Source organism: Fundulus heteroclitus, unplaced genomic scaffold, assembly GCF_011125445.2.
Source record: "Fundulus heteroclitus isolate FHET01 unplaced genomic scaffold, MU-UCD_Fhet_4.1 scaffold_628, whole genome shotgun sequence".
Taxonomy (NCBI): domain Eukaryota; kingdom Metazoa; phylum Chordata; class Actinopteri; order Cyprinodontiformes; family Fundulidae; genus Fundulus; species Fundulus heteroclitus.
In genome coordinates, this window is record NW_023397064.1 from 33,250 (window position 1) to 47,283 (window position 14,034).

A 14,034-nucleotide genomic window follows, 5' to 3' on the forward strand; every position below is an offset into this window, starting at 1 on the left:
CATTGGGTCCTTGCAGGAATCTAACAATATAGACGTCCTATGACCATAAATAGTGCTTATCTGTTACATGAGTAGGCTGCAAAAACGCAACATGCTTCACTGTTACCTTGTAACGTCTGAGGTGACCTAATTCATAGTTTTTATACATTTTAACCTATTCGTCTGTTTTCCCAGAGCTTCCGCCCTATTTCAAGAAAGATCTGCAGAACATAAAGGCAGATGAAGGGGGTACAGCCTCTCTTCTCTGTGAGGTTTCTAAACCTGGAGTGTCTGCTCAGTGGAAGAAGAACCAGGCGCCTCTGAGAGCCAACAGGAAGTATGAGATGAAGCAGCAGGACTGCCTCCTACAGCTGAACATCAAGGAGGTCAAACCGGAGGACAGCGGCTGCTACACATGTCAAGTAGGAGGAGCAGAGACCAGCGCCACTGTGTCTGTCAAAGGTTTGTGAGTTTGGAGAAGTGCGTGGTAAAATTGGCAATATTTAAGCTCTAAATGATGCCAAACTGTCAAAATGTAATTGTCCTCTTTAATGACGATGACCAATTCACCTCTATTAGAAAAAAATGTCCTGCCTGATTTTGTATTTTCTTAAAAAGAAGATCCTATGTTCTTACCTAAAAGCCATAAATCAGGTTTTAGTGACCTGCGAGGAATTTATTGTTGTGCTCAAGCTGCACGGTTGTGTAATTTCAACCATTGCCTGTTTCATCAGAGCTCCCGCCATTCTTTAAGGAGAATCTAAAAAGTCTGACGGTGGAGGAGGGAGGTACGGCCTCCCTGTGCTGTGAGGTGTCCAAGCCTGTGCAAGCAGTGCAATGGAAGAAGAACAGGCTGCCGCTGAGAGCCAACAGGAAGTATGAGATGAAGCAAGATGGCTGCTCCCTCCAGCTTTACGTCAAAGATCTCACAGCCGAGGACAGCGGCAGCTACTCCTGTCACGCTGGACCTGCAGAGACCACTGCAGCTGTAACAGTGAAAGGTGTGTTAGTTTAGAAGGCCCTCAGGTTACCTTTGAAGCAACATTGTGTTTCTAGTCAGCTGAGGAGAATCTGCTTGGCAAGATAAAGAAATGCACTAAACTATTTGGCAGTTGTGACTGGATTGTCTTCGAGTGATTTTGAAGAAAGGGGCAACTTTTTAAACCTCTTATAATATTTTACAGAACAACCGGTTTTCTTCACGAAAGAATTACAAAACAGGGACGGCGAGGAAGGAGGCTCCATCTCTCTGTGCTGTGAACTTTCCAAGCCTGACGTTTCTGTGCATTGGAAGAAAAACCAGCTGCCAGTGAGAGCCGGCCAGAGGCATGAATTCAGCCAAGAAGGCTCCATCGTTCAGCTTCACATTAAAGCTCTGAGACCCGAGGACAGCGGCAGCTACTCGTGTATGGCAGGGAGTGCAGAGACAACTGCTGCTGTGTCTGTAAAAGGTGTGTGAACCTGCAAATGTTAATCCCAGAGACAATATCGTTTATTTTAGCGGCAAACACACAAAGGGACGCATTGCATCTCACGTATATGATATTTCGCCGTACCCTTCCTCAGAGACGGCCCCGTTCTTCAAGAAAGAATTAAGAAGCGTGGAGGCCGAGGAAGGAGGTGCAGCCTTCCTGCAGTGTGAGCTTTCCAAAGCGGGGGTATCTGTGCAGTGGAAGAAGAATGGACTTCCTCTCAGAGAGAGCAGGAAGTACAAGATGAAACAAGATGGCTGCCTCCTCCAGCTCCACATGGATGGGCTGAAAGCTGAAGACAGTGGCAGCTACACGTGTCAGGCAGGAGGCACAGAGACGGCTGCCAATGTGACAGTAAAAGGTGATTATCCATTTAGAGGTCCGCTTGGTGAATGTTTCAACATCATCAAGTTTAGACTCGTGTAAATTCATGGTTTCTATGTTTGCATTGGGTCCTTGCAGGAATCTAACAATATAGACGTCCTATGACCATAAATAGTGCTTATCTGTTACATGAGTAGGCTGCAAAAACGCAACATGCTTCACTGTTACCTTGTAACGTCTGAGGTGACCTAATTCATAGTTTTTATACATTTTAACCTATTCGTCTGTTTTCCCAGAGCTTCCACCCTATTTCAAGAAGTGTCTGCAGAACATAAAGGCAGATGAAGGGGGTACAGCCTCTCTTCTCTGTGAGGTTTCTAAACCTGGAGTGTCTGCTCAGTGGAAGAAGAACCAGGCGCCTCTGAGAGCCAACAGGAAGTATGAGATGAAGCAGCAGGACTGCCTCCTACAGCTGAACATCAAGGAGGTCAAACCGGAGGACAGCGGCTGCTACACTTGCCAAGTAGGAGGAGCAGAGACCAGCGCCACTGTGTCTGTCAAAGGTTTGTGAGTTTGGAGAAGTGCGTGGTAAAATTGGCAATATTTAAGCTCTAAATGATGCCAAACTGTCATAATGTAATTGTCCTTTTTAATGACGATGAGCGTTTTACCTCTATTAGAAAAACTTTTCCTGCCTGATTTTATATTTTGTTGAGAAGAAGATCCTATGTTCTTACCTAAAAGCCATAAATCAGATTTAAGTGACCTGTAAGGAATTTATTGTTGTGCTGAAGCTGCACGATTGTGTAATTTCAACCATTGCCTGTTTCATCAGAGCTCCCGCCATTCTTTAAGGAGAATCTAAAAAGTCTGACGGTGGAGGAGGGAGGTACGGCCTCCCTGTGCTGTGAGGTGTCCAAGCCTGTGCAAGCAGTGCAATGGAAGAAGAACAGGCTGCTGCTGAGAGCCAACAGGAAGTATGAGATGAAGCAAGATGGCTGCTCCCTCCAGCTTTACGTCAAAGATCTCACAGCCGAGGACAGCGGCAGCTACTCCTGTCACGCTGGACCTGCAGAGACCACTGCAACCGTAACAGTGAAAGGTTGTCAAAACTGCTAAATAATTGCTTAATCAGTAAAGCCTCATGCGTGTACTTATTGTGCAATTTATGGATTCGTGAGATCTGTCTAAATGCGTTCAGTATTTGGAAAGAACTGTCCCTCCTTGTCCTTTTTGACAGAACCTCCTCCATCTTTCAAGAAAGAGTTGGTAAGTGTGGAGGCAGAGGAAGGTGGAGCAGCATCTCTGTGCTGTGAAGTGTCCAAACCTGGAGCGTCTGTGCAGTGGAGGAAAAACAAAATGCCACTGAGAGCCAGCAGCAAGTATGAAATGAAGCAGGAAGGCTCCGTCGTTCGGCTTCGCATCAATGATGTCAAACCTGAGGACAGCGGCAGCTACTCGTGTCAAGCCGGACCTGCAGAGACCACTGCCACTGTGTCTGTGAAAGGTTTGTTAGTTTAGAAGGCTTTCCTTTTAGAGCAGGATTTAAAAATAAGTCAACATTTTATACCAATTCTTATGTAATAGAATATTATAATTTAAATCCCAACAAAGACGTCCAAAGGGTTTTTCTTTCTTTCTCATCATTTCACAGAACTTCCTCTATTCTTCCTGAAGAAGCTACAAAACACGAACGCCGAGGCGGGAGGGATGATCTCCATGTGCTGTGAACTTTCCAAACCTGGGGTCTCGGTGCAGTGGAAGAAAGACAAGCTGCCGCTGCGAGCCAGCAGGAAGCATGAGATGAAACAAGACGGTCGCCTCTGTCAGCTTAACATCAAAGACCTCAGGGTGGAGGACAGCGGCAGCTACACCTGCCAAGCGGGGAGTGCAGAGAGTACTGCAAGTGTGGCAGTTCAAGGTGAGTTTATTGTGACATTGGGGATTCTTGCAGTAAATAAGGTTTTCTTAATCTGTTACACGAACGTAACTTTAGGTCCATGGTTCTCAATCTGAGTGCTACTCAGAATACATTTTGGCTTCACACATTAGGAGATACATCTAAAGCAAAGTGGTTAATAACGAATTTATAAGCTCAAGCTGGCAAAATGGGTGAGAGTTTCAGAACAAAACTTTATTTCTAAATATAAATGTACAGTGGAGTACCCCTAATCCCCCATTGAAAAGGAAAATGAATGATGATGAACTGAGAGGTTTTGGTGACCACTTATGCTGCGTGCCATTTACCCCCAAAGTCAGACATTGGAGATTGTAATAAATTTAACCTCATATAGCCATGCTTTAGTTTCTAGACAGAAAATCCTGCTTTGGATTTATTTTTGATTTATTAATTAGAAAATATTGCAGCAATTCCCCACAGCCCTTGTACTCCAGGTGTACTGTACATTTATGCCACTGCTGTTGCCTTTACACAACTGTTACACAACCGACCACAGTGACCCACTAATAAACTCTATCTCATGCAACACTATGATAATGATCTAGCTGTTCAGATCCGGCCACCATGGCACGCTGAATGCTTAAACTGATTGCACTTGATCTACTTTCTGATTGGTTTGGTTAATAACTATCTAACCTTTTATGGCATTCAAGGAGAAATATATTTTATTCCCAGGCATGATAAGAAATTACCTTTATCATGACAACAATAAATATGAAAAACCCCAAACTACCAGTATTGTAATTTTCACTTTTTTTTTTTTTTTTTTTTTTTTGCACTTTTGGTTACTTGAGAATAGTAATAATTATCCATAAATTCAAATTAAATCTAATTAACATTGCAGTTACTGTGTGGGGTTTAATGATAAAAATCACATTACTTTATGTAGCCAGTGTCCTCATCAAGCCATTTTGAATTTTGTTTTAACATGTTGTATGTTGTATTATTAAAATAATATTTTTAAGCACAACTTTTGTGTTTATGGGGCTATAATTAATGTGACAGGAAGTCACAGCCATACAGCGGCTCAAAAAAGACTGCAAGAAGCTGTAAATAGTATTTTTTCATCACTTTTATCATAATCACAATAGTACCACAATATATCATGATCAAATTTAAGGTCTGTACTGCCAAACCCTGCTGGGAATTCCCCACCCTTGATCCCTTTATTCATGCACTAATCACATCCGGACCACATGAAAAACAACACACACTTAACAGATGTGGTAGACCTTTCATAAAATCTGCCTCATTTTACCCTGTATTACAAAGGTCTTCCTTACATACATGGCAATTTATGAAATAGCCCTTTAGTATTTAGTGAGATAGTTCTTCTTCTAAAAAACTTTGAGAACCACAGTTTAAGATTCTAAACAGTTCCTGTCAAAAGTTATGTGATCAAGATAAATAGGTGTGTATCTCTGTATAGGATTTTAGAGAAACCCGTCATGATGGCTAATACTGAATGTTCAGAAGCAAAATTAAGCCCTGAAAAATCACTACCACCTTTATTTGATATTGTATGTTTTCTTTTTCCTTTTTTTAACAATGTAGAGCCTGCTGCATTGTTCATGAAAGAATTACAAAGTGTTGAGGCTGAGGTTGGCAGTGCAGCCTCTATGTCCTGTGAGTTATCCAGACCTGGAGTGCCTGTGCAGTGGAAGAAGGGTAACCTTCCTCTGACAGCCAGCGAGAAGTACGAGATGAAACAAGACGGCCGTTTTCTGCAGCTTAACATAAGGAATCTTAATTTAGAGGACAGTGGTAGCTACTCTTGTCAAGCTGGAAATGCAAAAACATCTGCAACCGTGCAAATAAAAGGTGTGTGCATCTTGATTTTTAACTTCAAGTTTATCTTGCCAAGAGGATTATTTTAACGTTAATACTATTTTGTTTCGTGTGTAAAGTGCCACAGCTTGTTATACAAGAGGCCAAACCTAGAGCAGCACCGGCACAGATGAAAAGCACCGTCTCTGAACCAGCGGATGAAAGGCCCGGCCTGCCAGAGGCCAAGCCGGTTCCCCCAGAGCCCAAAAAGAGGACTAACAGGAAAGCATCTATCAGCACTTTAGAAAAAGACACAGAGCAATTGTTTGACCTGAAGGTGTCCGTGCAGAATGTCAACAATGAAGCCCAAAAGGGCGTCCAGCAAGCGAGAGCTCCAGAGAAACACTTTGATGTTGTGCAGAATGGAACAAAAGTAGAGAGGAATGAAGAGAAAGGGAGTGAGATGCACAAGAAAGATGTTAAGCCAGTTAAACTACCAGAGGAGGATTATAAGGTTGGCAGGAGGGTTATAGAGCCATCTTCACCTTTGGGTACAGAAAAAGATTTCACGGAAAAGAGACAACCAGAAGAGAATGGAGGAAAATGTGCTGAAAATGTCGACTCTCGCGCGAATCAGTCAGAGAGGCTGGTTGGCGACGAAACGGTTGAACTGAAAGAGACAGAAGCTGGAAGAGAAATTGAAAAGGGATTCAAACAACAAGTAAAGTCTTCAGAGGAAGCGAACAAAGTGAAGCAGGAGATAACTCAACATGCAGCAACAATTTGGAGAAACAGTCAGGATGAAAAACACGTAGAAGAGAAGCTTAATGGGAAAGAAATGACCAACACAGATGTTAAAGCTTCAGAATACAAAAGTGAAGAAGGAGAGACAGAAGAGGAGCGTGTGAAACCACCAGCGAGATCCAGGCCAAAGGTGGTATCTGGAGATCAAACAGTCAAGTCTCTTACGAAACAAACAGAGGATACAGTCCCTCGACTAGTCAAGAGATCCCCAAAAGATTCTGAAGACCCTAACGAGAGAGAGAAGGGGCAGGTGTTGCCAGAGAAGGTGTTGACACAAACACCCAGAGCAGATCTGCTTCAGAGGCAAACAACTGAAGAGCCAGAAAAGGCGGAAGAAAAAATGCCTCAGTTTGCCCCTCCAAAACCACCAGAGAGGAGAAAGAGCAAAGTAAAAATAGGGATGGAAAGACAGTTTTCAAGGGACACAGAGACAGATCAAGATGACGTACAGCCGAAAAGTGCTGCAGTAACGTCGTCCGGAGTGAAGCCAAACATACAGCCAAGAAAGCCACTGAAGAAAGACGTGGAAGAGACTTCAAGACTGGAGAGAAACAAGTCCGTCACAACAGACAGTGAAACAGAAGAAAAAGTTAAGCAACTAGTAAAACAGCCAGTGAGACCAAATAAGAAAGAACCTGGACTAGTTCAGGAAATAAAACTGGCTGTTGAGCCAATGAGAAAAACGGAGGAAGCCCAGCCAGCAAACACGGAAGAGGAGATCCCTCTGCTCTACATTTCTGAAGAAGAAACTTTCTCAGAGGCCTTCGCTGAGCTTCCTCCCATCCACCTCCAGCCTGCTGGTCCTGAGCGAACCGGACCGCTGCTTATCCAGAAGATACAGCCACCAGAACCTTCTCCCGGGGAGACCGACCTCAACGTGGAGGACGAACCCCAAATGCAAGACGCTGCCGTCAAGATCCAGGCGGCGTTCAAAGGCTACAAAGCTCGCAGAGACATGCGGCCCGTCTTCAAGGAGGTGTTCAAGAACCAGAACGCGGATCTCCACGGCACGCTCACGTTGAAGTGTGTTGTGGATGGAAGGCCCAGCACTGTGCGCTGGCTGAAAAACGGCCAACAACTTACGAATGATCCTCGACGCCAGATTAGAACCACGGAAAAAGGAGAATGCACGCTCGTGGTTAAAAACCTAAACAACAGCGACGGCGGTGTTTACACCTGCGAGGCGGTGAACAAGTTTGGTGTGACCTCCTACAACGGAAACATAACAGTCACGGAGGCGGGGCAACCGGTCCCTGCAGCCCAGAAGCCGATACACCCGCCACTTGCCGCCATAACTCCTTTGCAGCTCGCTCCACAAAAGCCTGAAGCCCAGGAAACGACACAGACTCTGAATCTGAGTCAGGCACAGCCAGCGCCGCCTACGGATGCTGAAAATTATGTAGAAAGTGTGAGCGTTTCTCTCTGGGATGCCTACATCCTGACAGAGCAGGACAATCAGACACGCCTGCAAGAGAGAAGAAGATCTTCACTCATAGCCGTCAGCTCCTGTAAGTAACACAATTGCTTTTTTTGGTTGTCATTTTCAAAATTAGCCACAAAAATTACGCATCTTGGTCATTGTCTACGTTTAACAGTGTCAAGTCCCTCGGAGTATGACACGGCCCCTGATGTCTTGGAACCTGCCGAGGCTGTTCCAGCATCGCCGAGGTGGTACTCCTTACATTGTCTCTACATTTATGGCTCGTCTTGAGCCATGTGGTCATAAAACCGTATTCATATCTGAACAGGGGAGTGTCAAAACCAGCTGACACGGTGCAGCCAAAGGCTAAGCAGGAGGAAATGGCTGTTATGAGACCTCCCAAGAAACTGTTGGATGTTAAAGGTCAGCAAAATCTATTACTCTGTCAGTACATTTTAGTCATTAGGACACAGCAAAAAAAATTAAAAAAATGTTTTCAAATTAATTTTTATTCAGAGTTTTACAATTAAGTAAAATAAAAAGTTTTAAACAGCTAATAAATATGCACACCATTGCCAAAATAGAACAGGTCCAAATTAGTTGTGATTCGCATGAGGATGTGTAGTTTGTTTGGAGACATCTTAATGGTATTTCAAATCAGCCCCCAACTTTTTTGCGCACTTAAAATTAGATTTTTAGAACCTGAAATGCACTGCTTGAGTCCAAGCACATTTCCGCATTGAATTGAGCATAAATTAAGGTATATCAGAAACCGCCCTTCACACGCCACAATTAAGAAAATGTTAAATAAAAGAAATACGCCCTTGTCTGATTCTCAAGTTGTGCGCCACTCTAAACCTTGTCTGTACGTGTAAAAAACTCAGTAATTTTCTTCTAAATGAGGTAGAAAAGATGACAAACATAGATTTTACATGTAAAATTTGACTATAATTTGATAATGTTCTGCACCCCTGACAATTAAGCCTATCTATACATAGCTGTTATTGTAAATGAATGCAGACATGTGCTAAACAACAGATAAGGCTCTGACTCTTCAAACCTTAAACCTGTTCATTGACACAACTGCTGAGAAACTTTTGGCAAAACAATCAAAGTAATGGATTCAGAACTCACACATTTCAGAGTGGTAGCTTGTAGTCTCGCACTGAAACAGGCTGGTGATGATTAATAGACAAATACATCAGGCCATCTCTCCAAATGTTGTTTAGAGTGTGCAATAATAGCTCCAATTACATCATGAAGGTTGTCTTTCTCTTGAAAATGTGCTTTAAGGAAGTGCTGGAAGGATAGACCCAAGTGTCCACTGAGTCGGTCTTCATCTTGAGCCAAACAATCCTTTCAGCCTATAAATACACAATCTCCCAATGTGGTTTCATTCGCAACATCTATTAATAAAGCTTGGTATATGTTAATAGTGTTAATAGTATTCAACGTGGTTTGTCCCACAGTTTTTTTCACATCACTAACAGTTTCCCAGCATGCCCACTAAGTGTCACCAACGAGCCAAGGACTCTAGAAACGGATGTATGTCGGGTATAAGGTCGGGTATAAGGCAACTACAACAAAGTTTCCTTCTGCTCTAATTTAAAGGAGCTCCTGATATTAAACTAAGGACACCTTCTCCCAAGCACCATCGATCCCACACGCCTTTAACTAGCACTGTGTCTGGATCTGAGTCAGAGGGTGAGGAGGACAGACGGGAGGTACATTTCATATGCTCTCTAATGTCGACATCATGATCAAATTAAGTTTCAACTTAAGTCCAATCTGTTTAATTTTCTTCTCCCTCAGACATTTGAAATATTCGTCGCTCGAGCCGACTGCAGCCCTAATACTGGAAGCAAGGACAGTTTTATTCTGAAGGAGGGTCAGTTTGTGGAGGTCCTGGACTCTGTTCATCCTGACAGATGGTTGGTGAGGACCAAGCCAACCAAAACCAACCCCTCTCGACAGGGATGGCTGTGTCCTGCCTATCTGGAGAAGAAGAGAAAAGTTAGTTGCACAAATGTTGTTGGTGAATCTAGGGTTAAGTTAATATGTAAAGTTGAAATCAGATAAGTTAGCATACACTATATATTTGGTCTCATTTTCTGACACCACGTCAAACTAATCCTTTCCTGCTTTAGGTCAGTTGGGATTACCAAAATGATCAGAGAGAGTTTCTCAGGCTTTTTTTTTCTCTCTCTCTCTCTTAAAAGACCCAATGTTTGACTTCCTGGGTGATGTCTAGTCTTCTTTCCTGCTGATTGACTTTTTAGCCGATGTCACTCTTATCATCTTTAGCCACGTCTGCCAGGTCTTTTGTTTATGGGGTTGGCATGTACATTTGAAACCATAAAAGACTTGTCTCTGGGAGAGGAACCTAAAGGCGGGGCTGTCCCATGGTATTTATAATTACGTATAACTTATATGAACGATGAACATGCCACCTTCAGGTATCTGGATATTGCACAAGGGGAACCAGGCTTTTGGAGGTCCACAGTTCTTCCGCTGGTTTCTTTGGATTTCTATTCCCCCTCATGGTGTCACACAAGAAAGCAATGCGTTTGAAGTCTCCCTCCATTTAACTCAAATGTTTTAAATCAGAAGCTTGTGTAGCTATGGCATCTCAACTTTTCCAAATTGGTTTTTAGACATAGTCTGCTGAGTGTTTGTAAAAATCTGATTTATCTAAAGAAAAGAAGAAAAAACGGTCTCAAATAGACATAATATTGGTAAACCTTCTGAACTAAAACAAGAAAAGACACGTCTTGTTTATTGGAAGAGAGTGTAAAAACACATACATAGGACATATTTAAATATCTGGCTATCATTTCCTACAGGAAATTTTCCCCCAAAGCAGAGTTGCTCAAGAGGATCTGGATGGGATTGGGTCTACAGGGGAAGAGTACAGGAGAGCACTGAGGTCTGCTTTTTTGATCACAGATTAAAAATAAAACAACATTTGAAATGTCTGTAGCGCATCTTCTTGTGTTTCCTGATATTTTTAGTCAGCTGATCCAAGGCCTGATTGATGGAGAAGAGGAGTTCGTAAAGGCGATGAAGACGTTCATCTCTCACCAGCTCAATCGTCTGGACTCTAGCCACCACGTCCCCATGAACATCCTCAACCAGAAAGAGATCATCTTCAGGAACGTCAAAGACGTTGTTGGCTTTCATGAGCGGTAATAGACCCAACTCTCCTCATTTGTTCTAATTACTGCTGAACCCATTTGACAGTTTTAAGGAAAACGTCCATGACGCGGTTCTCCTTTTCAGTTCCGTCCTTCCTGGTCTGAGACGATGCGTTACAGACGATGATGTTGCCATGTACCTAATCAAGCACGCTGAGGATTTTGAGAAGTATCTTCACTACATGGTGGGCCAAGCGCAGGCAGAGGCCTGCATCACTGACAAGGCCGTTCAGCAATACTTCAAAGTAATTCACGTCTTCATGCTTGTTCACTAGATTTAGACACACAGCAGGACAAATGTTTAGACAAGCAGCTTTATTGCACCAGCCCACGGCTCATTTCTTGCCTGTGTTCAGGAGGTGACAGCGTCTGATAAGGCTGGCGACGCCCCCGTCATGGATGTCCTCACTTTCCTGCAGCAACCAGTTGAGAGGATTCAAACTTACCAGGCTTTACTGAAGGTCAGAGGACAACTTCTTCTAATATCTTTTTGTTGAAAAGAACGTTTTGCTTTTGCAGCTGTTTGACTGTATCCTATCTACATCAATCCCAACCAATCAGAACACTTCAGGAAGAGGGAACAGAGGTGTGAAATACACAACATTTATGTGTTCATGCGTATTTCTCCCCTCCTGAAAGGTGTATTTTGCTGCCTCTGAAATTTAAATAGATTGCTTTGAAGTCTGTTAAAGTCGACTATAGTCTTAAGCTTTGTATAGGAAAAATAAAGTATAATGATGAGTATAAGCATAAAGACATATGATTTAAACTTTCCAACTTTTTAGAAATGTCATCCATCCATCCACGAATCCACCCCTTAATTCGTCTGTACACTTCACAACAGTCTGTAGGCATTTGCAGATATTTCTGATAAATATCTGGTAAAATAACAATGAAAACCAAGGTGGAAAAACCTTTCCAGAACCTTTTTATATACAAGTTCTGCAAATCATGTTTCTGCTTTCAGCCATTTCACACGGTTATTGATTGATTGTCAGGAGCTGATTAAGAACAAAGCCAAGAGTGGCCAGAGCTGCTACCTGTTGGAGGACGCCTTCTCCGTGGTGTCCTGCTTGCCCTGGAGGTCAGACAATCTGCATCGGGTGTCCCTGATCGAAAACTATCCAGCTCCTCTTACTGCTCTGGGCGAGCCTGTGAGACAGGTAAGGGAGAAAAACATCCATGTTTTTATTCTCTGCTTTTAGACTTGATTTTTGATTAGATTTATTTTTTTTACTAACAGTTTTCATAAAGGGTTTTCTTCAAGCATGCAATTGATCTTTTCTGATTCTGAGGTAGAATAGCAGCTCAGAGGACAGCCTTTGTCTTCCATGCTCCCACTGCAACACATATTTGTCTCGAAGCGTCCGATTCTTCTTACAATATCAAGACATTCAGTGCAATTGCCTCTAAAACGTGATTTTTACCTTTTTTAGGGAGTCTTCACAGTGTTGGAGGAATCTCCAGAAATAAAAACAACCTCCAGAGGGCATCAGAGACAAGTGTTTCTCTTTAAGGAAAGTATTGTACTGTGCAAGGTGAAGAAAGACGCCAGCATGAATCGGGACACATACAGCTTCAAGAACAAAATGAAGGTAAAAGTGGGACTCCCGCCTTCTTTCCGCAACAATGTTCCATCGTTGGCTCACTCTACGGTGCAAATGTCCCTGCTGTCATTTTACATTGGTTTTTTTGGTTCTCCAACCTGCCCAGCTGAATGATGTGGAGATAAAGGAAACGGTGGGCGGAGAGGACAGGTCCTGGGGCTTGTGGCATGAGCACAGAGGCTCTGTACGGCGTTACACTTTGCAGAGCAACTCCACCCTGGTTAAGCTGTCCTGGCTGAAAGACCTGAAGGAGCTGCAGCATCGGTCCAGCCTCAGCAATAACTGTAGGTCTTATTCTCCTCTTCATAAATGTTAACAACCTGGCAAAAATCTGATATTTGTATAACGTATTAACCATGAAAACAGCCATTTATCTGTTGATGTTTGCATCTATGGACAGGCCCTCCATTGTTTGAGTCACAGCTTTGTGACTGCTCAGCACAGATTGGGCAGACAATCAAACTGAGCTGCAGGGTGTTGGGATTTCCAAAACCAGTAGTCAGCTGGATCAAAGGTTTGCTTTTCTTCAGTTTCTTCTTAAAGTATTTACAGTTTAATACAGAAAGCTTGGCAAATCTGTCATAAATTAAAGAGGTGCAAAAAATTGACTTCAACTAAGTAGCAGAGTAGTTTGAAACCTGTTTTTCTTTTCATGTTGTGGTCTTTTGTGAGTAACATCGCATTTTCAAACGGCGATGCTCGGGTTGAGCTGTAAAATCTGGATTCCTTCTTCACAGATGGTCTTCCTTTGGAGGATGACCCACGCCACATCATCACCGCTGACCGGTCAGGGAGGTGCAGCCTGGTCCTGGACTGCCTCACTGCAGAGGACTCTGGTCAGTACATGTGCTATGCGACCAGCTCCATGGGCAGTGCTGGCACTCTGGCCAAGGTGGTGGTAAAAGGTGAGGAAGACGGCAGCATCACTGATTCAAATCAGACCAAAAATGTTTCTTAGAATCATCGTTTCCCTCAGTGTTCCTATTTTATCACATTGACAATCACAAACATCTGTATATTCTAATGGGATTTTAAGAGATAGACCAAAACAAAGTTTTTGGATACTTGTGAGGTGGAAGTAAAGTGTAAAGTTTTTTTTACAAAACATAGAAGTTTGGTGTGCAGCTCAATTTGCTACCCCCTCAATAAAATTCAGGTTGAACACTAATGAACTAATTGGTGAAAGCAGCTCACCAGATTAGGCTTTAATATCTGCATAAATGTAGTTGTTCTTAGAAGGTCTGTTTTTTGGAGAACACCGGTGAACAAAAATAAAGCATAGAACGAGGAGCACACCAGATAAAAGTTGTGAAGTGTAAAGCCGGTTTGGATCATAAAACAACATGCCAAGATCCGAACATCTTACAGAGCTTGATCTGAAAATGAAAAGTCTGACACAAATCTACCGAGACATCTATGTCCACCAGAAATGACCGGTTGGGCGAGGTGAGTGTTAATTAGAAAAGCACCGTCTAGAGGAGCTGCAAAGACAAGTTTAGAAAGAATA

The 14,034-nt window shown here is 42.9% G+C and overlaps 1 protein-coding gene across 1 annotated transcript in view; it reads left to right on the plus strand.

Annotated features, from left to right (window-relative positions):
• Positions 1-14,034, plus strand: part of obscna (obscurin, cytoskeletal calmodulin and titin-interacting RhoGEF a) — a 55,676-nt gene that overhangs the window by 27,115 nt on the left and 14,527 nt on the right. The window contains exons 36-58 of the mRNA XM_036133454.1: positions 175-441; positions 714-980; positions 1,164-1,430; positions 1,546-1,812; positions 2,072-2,338; positions 2,611-2,877; positions 3,016-3,282; positions 3,430-3,696; positions 5,290-5,556; positions 5,643-7,814; positions 7,902-7,974; positions 8,055-8,149; positions 9,338-9,450; positions 9,539-9,739; positions 10,570-10,652; positions 10,738-10,911; positions 11,006-11,165; positions 11,277-11,381; positions 11,919-12,083; positions 12,357-12,515; positions 12,634-12,811; positions 12,928-13,041; positions 13,265-13,432. Of these exons, the coding sequence (XP_035989347.1) occupies positions 175-441; positions 714-980; positions 1,164-1,430; positions 1,546-1,812; positions 2,072-2,338; positions 2,611-2,877; positions 3,016-3,282; positions 3,430-3,696; positions 5,290-5,556; positions 5,643-7,814; positions 7,902-7,974; positions 8,055-8,149; positions 9,338-9,450; positions 9,539-9,739; positions 10,570-10,652; positions 10,738-10,911; positions 11,006-11,165; positions 11,277-11,381; positions 11,919-12,083; positions 12,357-12,515; positions 12,634-12,811; positions 12,928-13,041; positions 13,265-13,432 (6,363 nt within the window). The remainder of the gene's footprint in view (positions 1-174; positions 442-713; positions 981-1,163; positions 1,431-1,545; positions 1,813-2,071; positions 2,339-2,610; positions 2,878-3,015; positions 3,283-3,429; positions 3,697-5,289; positions 5,557-5,642; positions 7,815-7,901; positions 7,975-8,054; positions 8,150-9,337; positions 9,451-9,538; positions 9,740-10,569; positions 10,653-10,737; positions 10,912-11,005; positions 11,166-11,276; positions 11,382-11,918; positions 12,084-12,356; positions 12,516-12,633; positions 12,812-12,927; positions 13,042-13,264; positions 13,433-14,034) is intronic.